General features: G+C 28.6%; 2 protein-coding genes and 1 long non-coding RNA gene across 12 annotated transcripts; 1 reads left to right on the forward strand and 2 right to left on the reverse strand.

Moving 5' to 3' along the window:
- Window positions 1–71: 71 nt before the first annotated feature.
- LOC105145550 (equilibrative nucleoside transporter 1) lies at window positions 72–12461 on the forward strand. Of its 10 annotated transcripts, none has more exons than XM_087405067.1 (12): window positions 72–239; window positions 1932–2203; window positions 4412–4453; window positions 5110–5230; window positions 6572–6653; window positions 6743–6882; window positions 7092–7237; window positions 7477–7562; window positions 7645–7791; window positions 7924–8223; window positions 8404–8606; window positions 8737–12461. In XM_087405067.1, exons 2-12 carry the CDS (start codon window positions 2107–2109, stop codon window positions 8861–8863), a joined length of 1491 nt encoding a protein of 496 aa, XP_087261193.1. In that variant the 5' UTR covers window positions 72–239; window positions 1932–2106; the 3' UTR covers window positions 8864–12461. The 10 variants fall into 10 exon arrangements, with proteins under 10 accessions (XP_087261193.1, XP_087261194.1, XP_087261190.1 ...); XM_087405068.1 differs by lacking the exon at window positions 72–239 and adding an exon at window positions 270–407; XM_087405064.1 differs by lacking the exon at window positions 72–239 and adding an exon at window positions 750–891.
- LOC147910049 (uncharacterized) lies at window positions 768–2224 on the reverse strand. Its single transcript, XR_015544721.1, has 2 exons — window positions 2122–2224; window positions 768–1079 (listed from the first exon to the last, which is right to left on the reverse strand). It is a non-coding gene; the product is annotated as an uncharacterized LOC147910049 (long non-coding RNA).
- Window positions 12402–16419, reverse strand: Kaz (E3 ubiquitin-protein transferase Katazuke). The gene is made up of 5 exons (XM_011055190.2): window positions 15738–16419; window positions 14397–14808; window positions 13679–13991; window positions 13243–13552; window positions 12402–12826 (listed from the first exon to the last, which is right to left on the reverse strand). The coding sequence occupies exons 1-5, from the start codon at window positions 15774–15776 to the stop codon at window positions 12725–12727; spliced, it is 1176 nt and encodes a 391-aa protein (XP_011053492.1). The 5' UTR covers window positions 15777–16419; the 3' UTR covers window positions 12402–12724.
- Between the last annotated feature and the right edge of the window lie 3122 nt (window positions 16420–19541).

Below are 19541 nucleotides of genomic sequence, written 5' to 3' on the forward strand. Positions count from 1 at the left end.
GCTTTCTCCAGCTCTGATGCTGCATTGCAAACCCGTTTGAATAGAGCTTTAAGAAACGATTATGACGAAAACGATAATTACGAGTCTCATAATAATCTCTCAATGTTACTCGATGTGTCATTTTTCGTTTAGTATAATTTTACTACATTCGGAATAAAAAAGATCGAACTCTAAAGAAGGGAAAAAAAACACAAGGGATAAGAAAAACGTAGCTGAAACTGCGATACAGGCGTGAACAGGTAAAACGTCATGCTTCATTGAGCATGATTTATCGCGTATGATTATTAATATCAGCAGTCACATTGTCGCTCCTACTACGAGTTTCAACTTCCATTCTCGAGCAATCGTCGATCAGCGAATGATGATCAGCGGCCGTTGCAACTCGCGTGTTGCACAAGAACGTGAGTGTGAGTATCCGTTTTCGTCTCTTTTCGTCGCATTACGATCGAAACGAACGGACTCGTCGTGGATGCGCGCTATTTTTACGCCTTCTTTTCGAACGTCGCACCTCGTGGACACTCGACGCTCCTCGGCCCTCTTCGGCGCTCTTCGGTGCTCTTCGGCGGCATGCCGCGCCGCATATCTCGATGAACTCGTAACCCCCCGCGATCTAACCTAGCGGAGTGCCGCGCAGTACGGAAACATGGTACTACCGCTCGCGTGTTTCCGTCCCGTAGTGTTGTTCTCCGTATCTCGAACGATCTCAACATTCTCAACTCGACTCTGTCGCTGACTATACACCTTTTTTTTCCACTCTCCCTCTCCTCTTGCAAAGTGTGCGACAAGCAAACAAAACACACGAATCGAACCGTCGACTGATGGACATTGGCACGTGATTCTTTTTTTCATCACGCACCCATCCTTCGGGCGATCCATTAACGTCAATCGCCGGTAATAAGCTTAGCTTAGCGAATCATTCTCTGGTTATCTCCGGTAGTCGAACTCGAGATGGCAAAAAAATAGGGTCGCCGGTGTTAAGGTCTGTCTCTTATCTTTCTCATCGGCTGCACTCTCCTGCACTACCATTAACCTGCTCTTCGACGAAATGCACACAAAATACGTCCGATTTATCATGAAATCTGGAATAATGTAGAGAAGAGAATATATATATTTATCACGCATACATATAATATTTTGCCTGCTTAACTTACATTGAATTAATACGAGGTATATTTAATTCCTCTACTGTGATGTTAAATATCTAGGTCACTGTGTATCGAAGAGAAGATATTTTATTTTTTTATCAATTTGCAATATAATTTTTATGATATTGTTAATCTAATTTTTATTTTATGATTTTTAGAATTATTACATCGAATGTATTCAGATTTATTTATTAAACTAAATTATACTTATTAAAATTATTTACTAAATTATTAAAATTATGTAAAATATTAATATTTATAGTTTGCTTAAAATATTGCGAAAATACTTCTCATAATTTAAATTTATTTACTGTTTTATATGTATAAAAGATAGATTTTACTGTATATATACCCTTTAAATAATATTTAAATTTTAAAAAATTACATTGGATATCATACATTTCATATATTCTTTATGGCTGGTATAGTTGATTCTTATTTTAAAATCTTAAGTAATATTTTAAGATGCTAATGTGGTTTTCTGATTAGTTTATGATTTTTTAAGACTATATTTAAAAGCATTAAATATAAGAATCAACTATATATTGATCTGTGATTGATTTATGACATCTTAAATTTATACTTACAATTAGATAATCTTAAATATAAGAATTAACTATAAGTACCATCTTATGATTAGTTTACGTACAAATTTTTTTATATAAAACTATTTCAAATTTATTTTAATATTTTTGCACACAAAAGCGATAAACTTTCAAAGATTTTATCAAAATTCCATGCAATATCATCAGTACATCACAACTGAAAATAAATATTATTTTTCAGACAAGGACAAATCAGATAGCAAAGTGTAGAAAGTTCTAATGGAATTACACTTTTTCTGGACCAGTTGTCGAGAGATGTATTAAAGTTGTTGCAGTTATTATTGAAGTACATCATCAAAGTCAATAGTGTTTAAAGAATTTTCTTTCGTAACAAAAAAATTAACAAAAAGAGAAAAATGGCAGGCACTTACACGAAGAAAGAATTTGGTGTGGGGCCTGAGGAACAGACTCTTCTGAAAGACTCCAATGGGACCCGCATCATACCTTCCAAAGGTAATGGGGCCGTGATACGTCTGTCGCATCCGCTATCATGGCTACAAGGGAATGCAGCTTTCTTGGAATGGTTTTCTTGTGGTTTTATTTTCCCACCATACAGCTGCCCAAACCAGTCTGCAGAAGAGGCTTTTATGCTGTGGACTTAGCATCCTTGGCATTGACAGTGAAGTATTTGTGGATTTAACATTGGTTCGTAGCTTGTTGAGCTTGATAGAAACAAAATATATCTTAATAATTTTAATCTGATAATTTTATAAAGTAAGCAAACTGAACAGACTGGTTTGATTAAAATTAGTAATGTATGATTTTTGTGCTACATAATATTTACAATTTAAGATAATTCAGTGAAGTTTAAATTGATTCTAAATTGATCTTAGAGAGAAATTTAAATAAATTTGAAATAATTTAATCTATGGAATAAAATTATAATTTTTGATATATTATCAACATCCAAATATTTAGATTAATCTTAACATATTGTGAATTGTATTTTATGATTGATAATTATATTAACTATATTACTGAAATAATTTTTTAAACTCAACTCAATTTCAACTCAATTTTAGTGCACTCAAATAAGTTAATTTATATTTAACAATTTAATGAATTGTCTTAATTGTTAACAATTTCCATAGAAATATGTCCATTTTCTTAGATCTCTTTCTTAAAAGCTTTTTTGAGGCATCATTTATTTCATTCATCTCATTCTCTATTATAATTCTGAAGACTGATAAGATATTTTTAAAATACAAGAATCCGCATTCAAACCTCATTTTTATCAATTAATGCGCCTATTTAGCATATAATTCACATATTATTAGGTGTTGGAATTAATTCGTAGCGTTTTTAATGAAAGAATGTTATTTATTTCACATGAGCATTAAAAAATACATTAATGAAAGTACTTCCCATCACTTGTAAAACGCTACGAATTAATTCCAACACCTAATACATATATTAATGAATTTCAGAAATATATAATATATTTTCCAATAAAAGTGAAATATGAATGCGATTTTTTTTATCTTAAAATGTATGCTTATTTGCTTATTTGCTATTTAATTGCTTTGTAACAGATAATAGATCTATTTTTTTATAGACTAGTATATACTTTTTTTACTTAAAGTGAAATAAGTATTTTTTCGAGATTTGAAATCAAGAAGAAAATTCTTAGTGTAATTTATATAATATAGCAATGAAAACTAATCTTATAAGTGCATTTAAAATTGTTAAAATTTTTATTTAATCAAAATGCAGCAAAAATCGATTTATGATCTATTGAAATGTTATAAATAATTAATTATAAAATAATGCAGAAATTTTATATGTATATATAAAATTGCCCATATACTTATTTATGCTAAATTTTATTATATTTACATATTTATTTCTTTATTTATATTTTTTAATTGTTTACGTTTTATTAAAAGTATATATATATATATATATATATATATATATATATATAAAATTTTATTTTATGTATCTATTTTCTCTTTATATATTCTTTTATTTGTCTTTTATATTTGTATTTATAATTTTATTGCACACGCAGTTATATATAATTTGTTTATATACAATTTGTTGTTATAATTTAAACTATATCAAATTCCCTGCATTCCTAACTTTTAAAAGAATCATATTTTCTTGTGTACAAAGATTTATTTTGCTGATGTGACATGTCGATTCAGCTGAATGAATTTGAGTCTTTCATGTTGTCACTCACAGTCAGAAGTTCAAGACTTCAAGCAGTGTTTCTAATCTTCACAGCATTCAGTAAAAAATTATTATCAATAATTATAATCTGCTAAGCAATAATATAATATTTCTTTGCTATTTATCTTGCTAAATTCTATTTAAATAATTAAATGCAAGGAAGATGATTATAGAAGGTGACTTGACAATTTAATCCCTTAAATATAATTGACAAAAGAACATAATTTTATATATTTATGTATAAATTATATTAATATATAATATTATATTAATATATTATATTAATATATAATTTTTTTTTTACGTTACATTTACTTCATTTATTGATGAGAAATAATATTATATTTGATATGCATACATTATACAAGTTTATTTATATGTATTTTCTTGTTTTGCTTGTATTGTATATATTATATATTACATAATATTTTATATTAGTATTTCTAGTTTTCTAAAATGTGCTAATTTAGAATATATCTTTTTTTATAGATTCTATTTGCAAATCTTATAATACTTTTCCTCTGCTTGTTGGTAATTAACGATCATTTATTGTATCTCATTGCATGCATATAACTTTTTATTATTTAAATTCTCTATACAAATTGTTAATATATGTCATATATGTATAGGCTCTCAAATTATATTAATTGATTTTAACGACTCAATTAATTGCCACATTCCGTTACAACGCGCACAAATTATCTCTTTGTTGTAATTAGTTTTCTCATTCTTTCTTTTTTTAAATATTTTAGTATGTTAGCTATCTAAAATCTTTCTTTGCCTTTATTTTTAATAATTACATTATTAAAAATTAATTTAAACATTATTAATAATTACATTATTATCTTTAGATATTAAACAAATTATTTTATTATAATTATCTTTTTAAAATTAATATATTTATTTATTTTTAATATTAATTTTTTAAAACCCAAAAAAATTATTTAAGATTATTATATTAAATTATTATATTAGATAATTAATTTCTCTAATCTAAAAGTTTAAAAAAGAAGTCTGAATTTAATTCAAATAGGAACTTTTCAATTTAATGTTAATACAAAAATTTTTTAAGAAAGTTAGTATATTATATACAAAGTTTTTAATTAATATAATAATATTGACAATGTTTAATATTACAAATACATTATGTAAGATATTCAGCAAATTTTTAACGAATTAATGTTAAGGTTCAGAACCAGTACGTCTTTCACCAGGATGGGAAGGCACAGGTAGACCTGACGACGAATTGAATTTTAAAGGTGTTACAATGGATCAAGCAGATCTCGAATTAAATCCTCCTAGAGATAGGTATACTATAAATTTATTAATATTTGTTTAATAAAATTATTTATTTATATAAAATTTATACTGTTTTCAGTAATGTAGGAATGCATATTAGAATAATATATACATATATACAGTGTTTGATAAATAAATAAATAAATAAATCTTTCGCACAGGAGCAGAATGGACTAACCTGAGAAGAAAAGTTCTCTACTATTTTACAATTTCCGCATTAGTAAACAAGATATTAATTACTAAAAATTATCGAAAATTGGTTTTCAATAATTTTTTACTCATACTATCAACTTTGCAGAAAAACTACAAGAGATAAAAATTGTTTTTTTTTCCTCTTATAGAGTTTTAAGAAGTTTTTCAAAATTTTTTTATTAACTTTTTAGTACTGCATTTTTCTTATTTTTACCAACATGAGAAAATACGATAGTACAAAATTTTGAAAAAATTCTAAAAAAATTCTCAGAACTTTATGAGAAGAAAATAAACAATTTTTGTCTCTTACAGTTTTTCTGTAAAGATTATAGTATTAAGATGATAGAGTAAAAAATTATTGGAAAACTAATTTTCAACAATTAATATCTTAATTATTGCGAAAATTGCAAAATGATAGAGGACTTTTCTTCTCAGTTTAGTTCATTTTGCCTCCGTGCGAAAGATTTATTGTTACTTATCAAACACCCTATATATAGGAAATTATATGTTCCGAGTGTTTCAGATCACCCTTTTATCTTAACAGGATAAGGTCCAATAAAGGTGTTCAAATAAAAGTTGTAGGATTTAAAAAAATCTACTTATTGATCTTATCAATTCGACCTTAAATAGCAAGATCAGGTCAAGATCACGTCGATTTCTTTTAATGGAACTTTTTATTAAGTAAAAATGAAAATAAGAAGTACAACCTCAAATGACTTTGATCTTGATAAATGTTATTCAGGACATGATCCTAAACAACATTCAAGAGATTTTAGCCGTCGATTGGATATTTTGTGTAACGTTAATGCCGGCGGTACTGTAACTTTCGAGCCTTATAACTCGAAAAGTACTCAATGAAAAATAACTTTATTGTAGTGTTTTGAAAAGCTCTCGACATCGGCTATTAGATATATTACTGGAATAAAAAGTTGAGTATTCCATTAAAAAAAATCAATGCGATTTTGGCGACGCCACCTAAAATCAAACCGATAAGATTAGTAAATAGATCTTTTTAAGCTCTACAACTTTTATCTGAACACTTTTATGATTAGATCTTATTCTGGGAAGATAAAAGGGTGGTCTGAAACACCCGGTATATAATAATCATAAAAATATTATTGGTTTAAATAAATTTATATTTTGTATTTTTTTTTGTAGATTAAATTTAGTATTTTTCATATTGATACTTCATGGAATCGGTGCCTTGATGCCATGGAATATGTTTATAACAGCTAAAGATGTAAGCCAAGACATAATAATTTATAATATTATAATATTGTATAGTTGAAATTTTATAATATTATTTATATGAAACTATTATATTTACAGTATTTTGTCAGTTATAAATTGTCGAAGGAATATACTGGTGTAGATACAAATTATGCGATGAATTTTCTTGCATATCTGTCATTTGCATCACACGTACCAAATTTATTATTCAATTGGCTGAATATATTTTTGCAATTTGGGTATGTATACAAAATACATATATTTTATGTCAAAATACAAATATTGTATGTCTGCTTAACTTATGTATATCTTTATTACAATATTAATAATACTGATAATTACAATTATAAATATAAATTTTGTTGATCTTAGATTATATAAATAATATTTAACAACTTATATAAATAAATAATAATATATTTTACACTAAAGAGGCTTGGCTTTTCAGAGGCAACTTAACGGCGCGTATAGTATGGAGTATCTTTGTTTTGGTCTTAATATTTGTCTTTACTGTCATTTTGGCAATGACTGACAGTTCTGGTTGGCCTGGAATATTTTTCTGGATTACTATGATATCTGTAGTTATATTAAATAGTAAGTAAGTTGTTGTAATAACTGTTGTTAATTTATTAGTATTTATTTACTTTTTTATTTATTATATTATATGTATGATATGTAAAACATATATATGACAACAAATAATAAACAAGTTTATATTGAAATTAGTACGTTAAATAAAGATATATATGTATATTTATTAATAGATATTGTCATTATTGATTCCTAATATTTGAATTATATATATATATATATATTGATAATTTATATTTTAGCTGCCAATGGCATTTATCAGAACTCAGTGTTTGGAATGGCAGCTAAATTACCTATCAGGTACACAGGTGCTGTTGTCTTAGGCTCGGTAAATATTAGCTTCAATTACTTTCGATAAAGATTGCACAAAAACATTTGTAATTTGTTATCTATTGATAATTTTGTTTCAGAATATCAGTGGAACTTTTACAGCCATAATAAACTTCCTAGCTCAAATAATGGCGCCAAATGCGCGCACTGCCGCAATATATTACTTCATCACGGCTTTGTTTATTCTCCTGGCCTGCTTTGACACGTACTTTGCACTTCCAATTAATGTAAGATTTTTGTTAAAAATTAACTTTTAAGTCAGATAATTATAAATTTTTTTATTAATTAATACAGTGATTTATTAATTTTTAAACAAAATGTATAAAAAAGTTATTTAACTAATGTTAATTGAATCGTAGAGATTTTATCGATATCACGAGCTTCTTCATCAAAAAGAGACGAACAAAAGACAATTAGAGAACAATTCAAGAGGAAAACCAGCTTATTGGAAGGTGTTCAAGGCGTGCTTTCCACAATGTTTCAACATATTTTTAATCTTCTTTGTCACTTTAGCACTTTTCCCATCTGTCCAATCTGATATACAGTCTTCAGACAAGAATTTTGTGATTCCTTCTGAATATTATAGCAGTGTTATGTGCTTTTTAACATTCAATATCACTGCCATGCTAGGAAGTTTAATCGCATCGTTGGTTCAGTGGGTATGTAAACTTTAGTTTTATGTATTACACACTTTATATTGTTATATATTTATATTTTTTCTGTATGTAATTATATTACAAAATTATATTATAAAATTATGGTTGATAATATCTCTAATATATTTATTGTACAATTCTATTTGTTTATTAATTAACTTTTATTTATTAATTCTTTTTCAGCCGAGCAGAAAGTATCTAGTGATTCCAGTGATTCTACGAATTGTCTACATACCATTGTTTTTAATTTGCAACTATCAGCCAATGGGCGTAGAAAGAATATTACCGGTACTTATTAAAAATGATTGGGTGTTCTGGGTTATTGCCATTACTATGGGCCTTAGTAGCGGCTACCTATCATCATTGTCGATGATGTATTGCCCTAGGTAAGCGTGATTAATGGAAAATAGAGGAAAAAAATTTATATAATAAGTACATATATATATATATATATATATATATATATATGTATATATATATATAAAATATTATTATTGAGAAATATTTTGTATTTAGAATGGTGGATTCACAGTATGCTTCGACGGCCGGCATGTTTGGAGCGGCGTCTTTGATGACGGGGATTTTCACTGGAATTCTGTTTTCCATGGTGATGCCTTCTATCGTGGCCAACATAAAATTTTGATCGTTTTAAAGATAAGATTTAGCAATATGCTTATATTAACTCAGGAGCTAAAAAAAATATTGCAAATTAAGAGTGCAGTCTATCTCCCACACATAATTACAAATTAAAATAATGTGAAATAACGATTTAAAAACTTGAAGAAATAATAATGTTGAAGAAGAAAAGTAAAACGTTATTCCTAAAAACAACTCGAGAAAAGAAATGACATTTCAGAAACGAACATTACTTTCCTCGACACAAATAAGAGAGATGTTTTCCAGAATGCTCGTTTGCTTATATATACGTTAAATACATACATATATATAAATATATATCTAATCGTATAATTCTTTAAATAACAATTATATAAGGATAAGCTCTTAATTAAGCTATTTGGAAGCAATGCGTGTTTTCTATAAGTGTGTGGCTTGGAGTTTTTATTGATTGATAATTTTTTAAATCCCGTTAATAGAAGAAATAGATACGAAAGTAAATTAAGACCATGTAAAGTGCATTAATAATACAAAATGATCGTCTCATACAACAGATTTGTATAGGAAATACCGGAATCCATGGTTCTATGAGAATTATAGAAACTAATTCTCTACTATTATTACTACTGCCCCTATTACTAAAACCGGACCAATAAGCCTTATTAATAAAAGTTATGCGGCGCTCCATTTTTTGTATTCAAATAGAAATCATTATCAGGAAGATCACATATTTGAACCTGTAATTCGTTACGCGTTTAACGCATTTTTTATTTATTACAATCACATTTAAAAGAGAATAAAAACATTTAATAGAATTGTTCTCTCATGTAGTGTTAAACGCGTAATGAGAATATATCTCTTAATAGATAAGCATTACATTTTTAAATAGAGTTTACTAAAGTTGTCATGCTGAATTTCCCTGCAGAAAATATTTCAATTTTGAAATTATACTAGCTATAGATATGTAATAATATGAAACTAATTTGAAAGACGAGGCAATTTTAAATTCTAGCAACTATTTCATGAAATTATTACACATATAATTTTATATTTATGTTAAAATTAAATTTACAATTCTCAAACTTTTAAATTCTGCAGTTTAAATTTTTGGTAAAATCAACATAATTTACAAAATAAAGGGCCAAGTCTAATAATTTCTTTACATCATAATAGAATATAGCAAGATCTGATGTAATAAACTTTCATATTATTTATTTATTCTGTAATTACAAGATTGTATTTTTTTACTTTTTTAGTACGATTTAGTACTTGATTTAATATTCTTATTACATAATATTTATGTTGCATTTATATAAAAAAATTATAGTATCTCATATTTTTTCAGAAGTCAAAATGAAGTCATTTTTTTAAAACAAATTCATTACGTCTTTATTTTATAATCAATTATTTCAAGTTAAATTTTAGTATGCTTTTATGAATTTTTTGTTTTGCAACAGTTGGAACAAGTTATATTACATCACGAGATGCAGGAGAGTTAAGACTGTTGGCCATCCAATTGATACTAGTCCCCTCACAATTTTGACGAGCTTTCCACCTTATACTTGTAGATTAATGAGTGACAATTTTAGAAATTGGAAGTAGTTACATTTTTTCGGGCTATGATTATGTTATATAATAATAATAATTACGTAATTTTTTTCCTCATATATATGTATACAAGCTTATAATGTATGCTTATGTTATTTATGGTTTATGTAGCGATGAATTTTTATGCATTTCAAATGGTCGTGAGATTAAGCTGTACAATAGATAATACTCTTCCATTAAGCTGTACCTGGACGATCTCCATAATTTTTTTCATTGCAACATACATTGCTCTTGTTAAAGATTATTTTTAAATAGATACAGTTTAAGCTTTAAATATCTATTTTGAATGTTTTTCAAAGATTATACTAAATATATGTATTAATATCATAATCACATTATCACACAAATTTAACAATCTTTTATCTGTTTTGATCAAAATTTATTCATAATAATTTTATTGTATGTATATTTGTAATGCAGTATATTAATTTTGATTACAAGATACATTTTGATACAGCTCTTAAACGTCTATAATTTTATATTTTATTTTTTTTGTACAGGATTTTCATTTAGATGTTATGCTGTGTTACGAGATGTTCAATTTCACCAAATTCTATTTTACTGATTTTATCAGATTTTGTTTTAATTTTATTTTTTTTGTACTGATAAGAGAGCTATTAAATCCGAACAATATTAGAGAATATAATGTGTCGAAATACTTTAGACAAGAATATAAGATATAGAACATATTCAGCAGAAGTGCGAATTTTATTCGTTCGCATTTACACATGCATTTTTAATTATGCTAAAGAGTAAGCTTTATAATACATCTATTATCTCTATATACTTATACATAACGATAATATTACTCCATTATATCTTTCATTCGTTTAGCCTTTACTAATCAATGAACGTAACAAATTCATCGCATGACAAACATATTTGAAGAAAAAAAACTCATTTTTTGTAATACAGTGATTCTAAGAATTAAATAAATTGCGTAGGTTTTACAATCTAATAAATTTAATTAAATTGATCTAATTCATTTAATAGATTATATGTATAAGTCTTCTCCAAAAAAATATAGTTATAAAATAAATTACTTGATAGAATCACTGCATCGCAATATAAAAGGTGTGTTTCTATTCATTATTTTATTAAGGAAAAATAATGGAATGTCTTACCTCGATCGTTATCTTATCAGACTGATGAAAATAACAATTCTAAAACACATTTTGAATTCCTACAAGGACAATCCTCCACATAAAACAACAGACAATAAATGATCAAGGGAATTCGATAAATAATCCAATAAAATCGGAAGATTCATGAATTTAAGGAAGAGAAAAAAAATTGCTAGGGTAGATAAAATATTTTTATATGGATTCTCGGTCACACGAACAAATTTCATTCGACGAATTGTTTCGCGCATATTATACCATTTAGATTTTAAGCAAACTATTAAAAATATTCATGCATTAGTATTCAATATTAATAAGATTTAAATACGCATTCATTTCCACATAAAAATAATACAAATCTTTAATGGTATAAGTTGATTCATACATTGTTACTGCTTTATCAGCAGTTTTGTCATTTCTATGTTGGAATGTATGCACAATATATCAACTAAATATACATATGCATACGTAGGGTGATTAAAAATTGCAGCTCTTTTGATTATAAATACACATTAAATTACTCAAATTATTTTTCGAATATAATGTAAAAATTCGATCCTATCGTGTTTGAATTCTTTAAAAAATTTAATTTTTAGAAAAGTTTAATTTTACGGATTAAGTTAATTGAGTTCATACATTATTTTTATAACCTAATTTTCAGAAAACTTGAACTTTTAACATTACTTTTGTGCATCATTTTAGTACAGTTTTATTCAATATCTGAAAAACTTTTTTCATCCGATATAAAATATGAATTCTGATAAACCCTACATATGTCAGGACTTTGTAAGATAAGAAATACATGGTTGCGTTTTATGAATAAGTAGATTTATGGAAAACAGTTTGAACCATTCAATTTATTGTAGAAAGAACGTTAAATAAATGAATAAGGATTAACTATCCCCGTTAACAAATAATTAATATTATACTATGTAACAATAAATTACAGTAATATTCTTCATTACATATTTTTTTATGCAGGATGGATGTTAATAAGTCGATCAAGTTTTCCTTAAAAATAGATGTTATTTCATTCCAGTATTATTAGTATAGTATACAATTATTATTTAAATAACAGAAGTATTGGAGCAAAGAGAGGCATAAGCGTCAAGCATATAGTACAACATATATATATATATACTTTGTGTCAATGCGAGAGTTTACATTACGTAAACCTTTTCAATTTTTTTATATGGAAATACTTCTTTGGTCTTTGGGCAGATCACAGTGCCATTATTTTCTTGAGCCATTTTTTCCAATGCCTACAACAAAAAATATAATTACGAACATTGGAAAAGGTACAATCATATAATAATATATCATAATAAATATATAAATATATATCATAATAAATATATAAAATTTTACTTTATACTCTCTCAGACAGAAACATATAAAGTAAAATTTTGTATATTTAATTAAGATATATTACTAAAATTTAATTTTTATCACATACACACATATACATAATGCATGCGTAATCTTCCTTGTATAATATAGTTTAATATTATAATAAAATAATACTTTTTTATGTTTAAAATTATTGCTGTATTTTATATTGATCATATCATCTCTACATTATATATTTTACTAACATTATTCTTTAAAATATTAGTATTCTAAGAATTATAATATTGTAAATTATTTAATTTATTAATATTTCAATAATTTAACTTACTTGTTCACCATACACATATCCATTCGGCATCATCATAGGCTGATTGTATTCGTTTAGTGGTTTTCCACTTATACTACAAACAAGTCGCGATTGCGAACAATGAGCGAAAGGCAATGGTGCGGCTAATTCATTTAACGCTTCGTTGCAAACTGGACAGCTAGGATTTCGACCTTCTTTATTCGCGCTGTAACATTGGGGAGTTTTAAGAGCCGACAAGCCAGCTTGCAGAGCTACCGTGAATACGCTCTGGCTCGCTAACTGAAACAATCTGTAATTTTCCTGTCGAAATGTCTCGATCAATTTGTCCCATCTATAAACAAATTCTTATGAATTATTGATTTATATAAATTAAATAAACTACAATTTTTATATCAAAGTTTTGCAATAACTTTGTAACTGTTTATAAATGGCCAATATAAATAGCACAATTGTGAACCTCTTTTCATCCAGTAAATCCTTATAGGGACTCAAGTATGCGTGAGCCGGGAAGGCCAACTGGCCCATGCAGCACTGAATCTCCTGCAGCTGATAATCGTCGTAGTTGGCGAAGTACTTGCGAGCATGCTTCACCGCATCAAGCCGCCTGTCGGTTCGCACTAATTCGATAAATTCTTGCACGCGTAAATTGAATTCCATAGTGCTGCCTAGTTTTCTTAACTTCGAACGATTATCATGACACCAACCGATGCATCTCGCACTTTCATGATTGGCTAAAGATTTTTCCACTTCCCTCGATACCATAAATACATCTGTAAATGTTATAAGATATTGAAGGCAGAGAATTTTTTCTGACTAAGAATTTATAAAATTTTAAAAATTTGATTTGAAAAGAGAATTTTTTAAATATATTTTTGCGATAAATTTTTCAATTCATATTGATCTTCGCCATTTTCTTGATTCTGTTCTTATTTCAAGATCATCTTAAGTAATGTCTAAGACACTAATTTCTTCGATTGGTTCACCTTAAAACAGAACATAATATGATCTTGAGTATAAGAACTGATTATGAATACCGGCTCTATGATTCTATTTTTCCTTTCTATTTGTTCTATATTACTAATATAAGTATTTTGATGCTTGTCTAATGCAGCTTCAATGATGGTAAAGAATTCTTTGTGTGAAGTGTGATAATGATCACTTATCAAACTATATACCAATATTTGTTAGATCTCTAAGTTCGCTACTGTCTGCCAATTTAGTAGCCGTTTTGTAGTATCCCTTGCGAAGAAAATATTCTACAAGCATTCTGTCTAATCTCTGTCGTCTCCATTGATTCACAGCACTGGAAGAGGTATTAGCATGATCCTTTAAATGATCTAATCTTCTTTTGCACACCATGCCTGCTTGCAATTCCTCAGCTATGGACTCTTGAGCTTTACGCTTTAAAACTTGAAGCCTAGCGACTACACCACCGAGCAATTTGCTAATTTCACCACTTGCTACATAAGTTCCATCAGTCTTTAAACTTTTCTCAAGTTCATTAGATACTGCCTGAACATGCGACACTTCTCTATCAAGAGTTTTCTGAGCAGAACGAAACTTTTTGTTCAGAAGCTCATATGGAACCTGTGTTTTAAAATTACATTATTAATATGTAAGTAGATTTTGAGAACTTTCTAGTAAAAGAACGGCTCTGAATTAAGCAAAAGATTTGGTTTCCAAATTAAACATAAAGTGCATGAGATATTACTTTGTCCTTCTTTGTTCTTTGGTGATCAATAAGGACAAATGATGTATCATGTGTTTTGTGCTTTGAAACGCACTCATATATCAACACAGAAGCCATTCTGTCTTTATCTTTCATTGAATATTGAACAAAAACACAATGACACTTGTGTCAATATGTGTATGTCTTGCTAGAACACCCTTTATATGTATAATATATATTCTATTAAAACATTTAAATATCATATAAGCATTCATCAAAGCATTTTTATGAGAGAGATTTAGATTAAATAAATGTAAAAATATACATTTAATATTAACTATATAATATGCATTTATATATTTTTATACAAACGTGTGTGTGTGTGTGTGTGTGTGTGTATGTGTGTTTAAATTTTCCTTCAAAATGACGCATTATTTTTTTTTAATTCTTCTAGCATTTATTCAAAATGATTTCATAGGGCCTTTCCTATATATGTAGATAATAATTATATATATTATATAATATATATATATATATATATATATATATATACACATACATACATATGTATAATATTCACATCTGTTATGAAAAATTTTTATTTCTAAAAATTATCTATTCTTTAAATATTTACATTTAATAAAATATTATCTTTGGCGATTTTCTTCAAAGATATGCATCTTTAAACATTATAAAAGATTACTTGAAATTAATTAACAAATAAGTATATTTATCAATTATACAGAATTATACACAATACTATAGACGATAAAATTTTCAAATGGCGAATTATCTCGAAAACATTGTATGTGGGAGGAACAAAAACGAGTAAGATATAAATGTTTACCTTAAGTGTCGGATGTTCGAGGCTCTTAACATCTGACATATTGGTTAAATGCCCAGAACAATGAGCAATAAGGAGGCACGGAGTGGAGAACACGATGACGGAGTCGATGAGATCCGATTAGGTATCAATTATTGTAAGTAATTATCGCGAGACAACGTATATTCACGTCCATGTTAATGCGAAAGTTAGAAAGGAGTTGACAACAATGCACAAAGAACGACGAACTCAAAGAAAGATTGCATCGACTAGCAATTAGCATTCACCTTAGCCACCTCGCTAGTTCACTCTTTCTTCACATGCATCGGTTTGTTTACGCCTAATTTGGGTCGGTTTAGTGTCTTTCTCTCACTAATGCTTAAAACCTGTATCAAACTTTATTTTGTATTAAAGACGATTTGTGAATTGAAAATTGAAGTCGCCTAATCAGATTATTTTTATCTTTTTCTGTTTTATTCTAATATCGATTGAATTTTAAGAATGATCCTTAAAGATTTATGCCTGTTCAGCCTTCTTCATCTTCACACGAAAATGGTTCTCTTGGTTTCCCGTATTTTCGACGAAACAGATATGGCCAGAACAAAAGCAATCACCAGAGGGCTCCGGTGAAGACTGAGTGTGGGGAATTCTTAATGCCTCACTAGCGCAGCGAGCGTAGTAAGCTTAAGGATTGTGTTGGTAACGAGTTGCTTAGCAGCATAAAAAATAATAAAAAAAGAAATATTATATTAATAGATCAATAGAGGTGTTCGTCCTGTACGTTCGTATAAAATTGTACTCGTGAAATAAATATTATATTTACAGTTACAAATTAAGTCTCGATTGTAAATTTCTTTATCACATCACACGACAAGCGTGGGCTTGTCAAAAGAACTCTGACTTATCCATTGAGTCAGATTTCCCACATGAGATCAGCGCTATGGCTGGAAAACAACTCAAACGATTCAGGTAGATCGCAATGAAAGGAAGAGCCCAAGAGAAAAAGAATCAGAGGCTCCACATAATAAAAGAGACAGGGAATAGAGAACAGAGAATCAGAATTTCAACTTATCAGAAACTGTGTATTCCACAATACATTATTTCTGATAAATTGAAATTCTTATTCTCTATTCTCTGTTCCCTGTTCCTTTTATTGTGCAGAACCCCTTATGGAGAAAGATCGACTGATATAAATATGCCAAAGAAAGAAGGCGACAAAGTTTAACAGATGGACGTTTTAATATGAAGTGAAGATCATGGGAGCAAAGGGAAAGTTTTTCTTCAAAAAGGTTCTCATAAGACTAAACTTTTAGGAATAATTATATAATCCCAGCAAACCGGTTCCAGTATCTTTGGCGCCCTATGCAAGATTTTAAAAAGCGCTCTTCACCCCCCCCCCCACCTTTATTATCTCTCATTTATATTGTATAATATTGGGTTATCTAAAAAGTATCCGCGATACTTTGTCACTAGATATATGACCATCAACACACATCTAGTGACAAAAAACCGCGGATACTATTTAGATGACCCAATAATAACAATATTAATATAATATAATATAATAATAACAAAATTTCAAACATAATTAATTCACATAAAATATCAATATATTGTATATATTTGCAAAGCATGTTGGTGTTTGTATTATAAATTATAATATGTATACTGAACAATTTTTCTTGAATAGAATAAATTATTTTGTATTTTGATTCTGAATAATTAAATATAAATTGTAAAATTTACAACTTTACATAACAAATATAATGTATCTTACATATCTTAAGCGAGGAGACTCTTGCATAACGCATAAAACATGAGGCATAAGAAAATCAACCAATCAGAGTCTTTTATTTTATGGAAAGGAAGGAAATAAAAGACTTTGATTGGTTCATTTTCTTATGCATTATGTGTTATGTGTTGCAAGAGTTTGTGCTCCCCATCATGGCTATTCTACAATAAGCCATTAGTCATAAATCAGACGTCAGATGTTAGAAGTTGGAAATTGACGACTGTGATTGTCGTCTTCTAAAGTCCGATGTCCACGATGCTAGAAATTGGTCTGAGATCTCGGACAAAGAAAAAATTAACAAATCACATTTGAACAATTTGATCACATGATCATTGCGATTGATTAATTCTTTCTTCATCCGAGGGGGTCGATTCTGAGGATCAATTCTGTATCTTGAAATGAGGTAGAAATTATAAAAGTGAGCAAATTTACTAGAATACTGATTCATTGGTCAACAAGTAAATTTATTCGCTTTTGTAATTTTCACCTTGTTTGAAGATATTGTTTGAAACGAGATGAAAATTACAAAAGTGAACGAATTTACTAGAATACTGATAATTTCATTGATCAACACCTAGTAAATTTGCTCACTTTTGTAATTTTCATCTCGTTTCAAGATACAGAATTGATCCCCAGAATCGACCCCCTGTATCTTCAAACAAGATGAAAATTACAAAAGTGAGCAGATTTACTAGATGTTGACCAATGAAATTATTAGTATGTAAATCGCTCACTTTTGTAATTTTCATCTCGTTTCGAGATACAGAATCTATCCCGAGATCTCGGACCGATTTCTAGCATCGTGAACATAGGCTTTACTTCTGATTTGTGATTAATGACTTATTGTAGAATGCGTGTTATCACCATCCTACAATGTGATTGGTCAATTTCCAGCTTTTAACTTCTGATTTATAACTAATAGCTTAGGCTGCAAACTTATGCAGTGGAATACGAGAGCAAAACCAATCATGAGCGTTCCGTAGTTTTCGTTACGCGGTTTCGAATTCCTTCATCTCCATGGAGCGCAATGAGCATAAGGAATCAACAGCAAGTCCAATAAATAACGTTTAAATATTGTACACTTAGTTATAAAAAAAGCGATACACTATAAATTTGGGAAAAATTTATCACATTTCAAGTGATCATAACTTGCTAATCAGATCGCCGCTTAATGAGACAGTATGCATGTAAAAGTATAGAATTTTATCTTTAAAATGCTTTTTTACCGTCCTTGATCATTTTTCGCTGAGTTATTCCAAATTTAAAATATCGCTGTCATTAGCTTAAATTATGCTTGTAATTTTTCCCAAACTGAACTGCATGGAGTTTGATTGGCTGAAACACTACATTGCGTGCGTGTGCGCGCGCGCACAATGTAGTGTTTCAGCCAATCATTTCATAAATTTTAACATCTTTAATAATTATTGTCAATGAGAAATGCATTTAATTCTGTACTTAGATACATGATAATAAAAAATGAATGACAAATACAATATTTAAACGTCATTTATGAATTTGCTGTTGATTCCGCTTACGCTCATTGCGCTCTGTGGAGATAAAGGGATTCGAAACCGCGTAACGAAAACTGCGGAACGCTCGTGATTGGTTCTGCTCTCGTTCTGCGTTCCGGTATTCCTCTGCATGGGTTTGTACCTTTATTGTAGAATACGTATTATACGTACATATGTAAATATAAATTGAAAGATACAATTTCGCGTGGGGCGAATCTTACGTTCGAAAAAAACAATTGAAAGCTTAACAAATCACGAGCAGTGAAAAGTCACTTTCGTGCTTCTCGTCGCGTATTGTCTAGTTCACATTGGACGCAATGGGCGATAAGCAACGAGCGATAGACAATAAGAGTTTTGTTTTGCATCGTCACGTGAGAAAAAGTAGAGCTTTCATTGGATATCGCTCGTCGTTCATCGCTCATCGCGTCTAGAGTGCAGTAGAGAGCCTACAATCAGAGTGACGCCATACGACTATCACTTGTGATTGGTCCGCCATGTTTTAGCCATTCCCTCAAGTTTTTAAAC

The sequence above is a fragment of the Acromyrmex echinatior genome, chromosome 4 (assembly GCF_024713525.1).
Source record: "Acromyrmex echinatior isolate Ae372 chromosome 4, ASM2471352v2, whole genome shotgun sequence".
Taxonomy (NCBI): Eukaryota; Metazoa; Arthropoda; class Insecta; order Hymenoptera; family Formicidae; genus Acromyrmex; species Acromyrmex echinatior.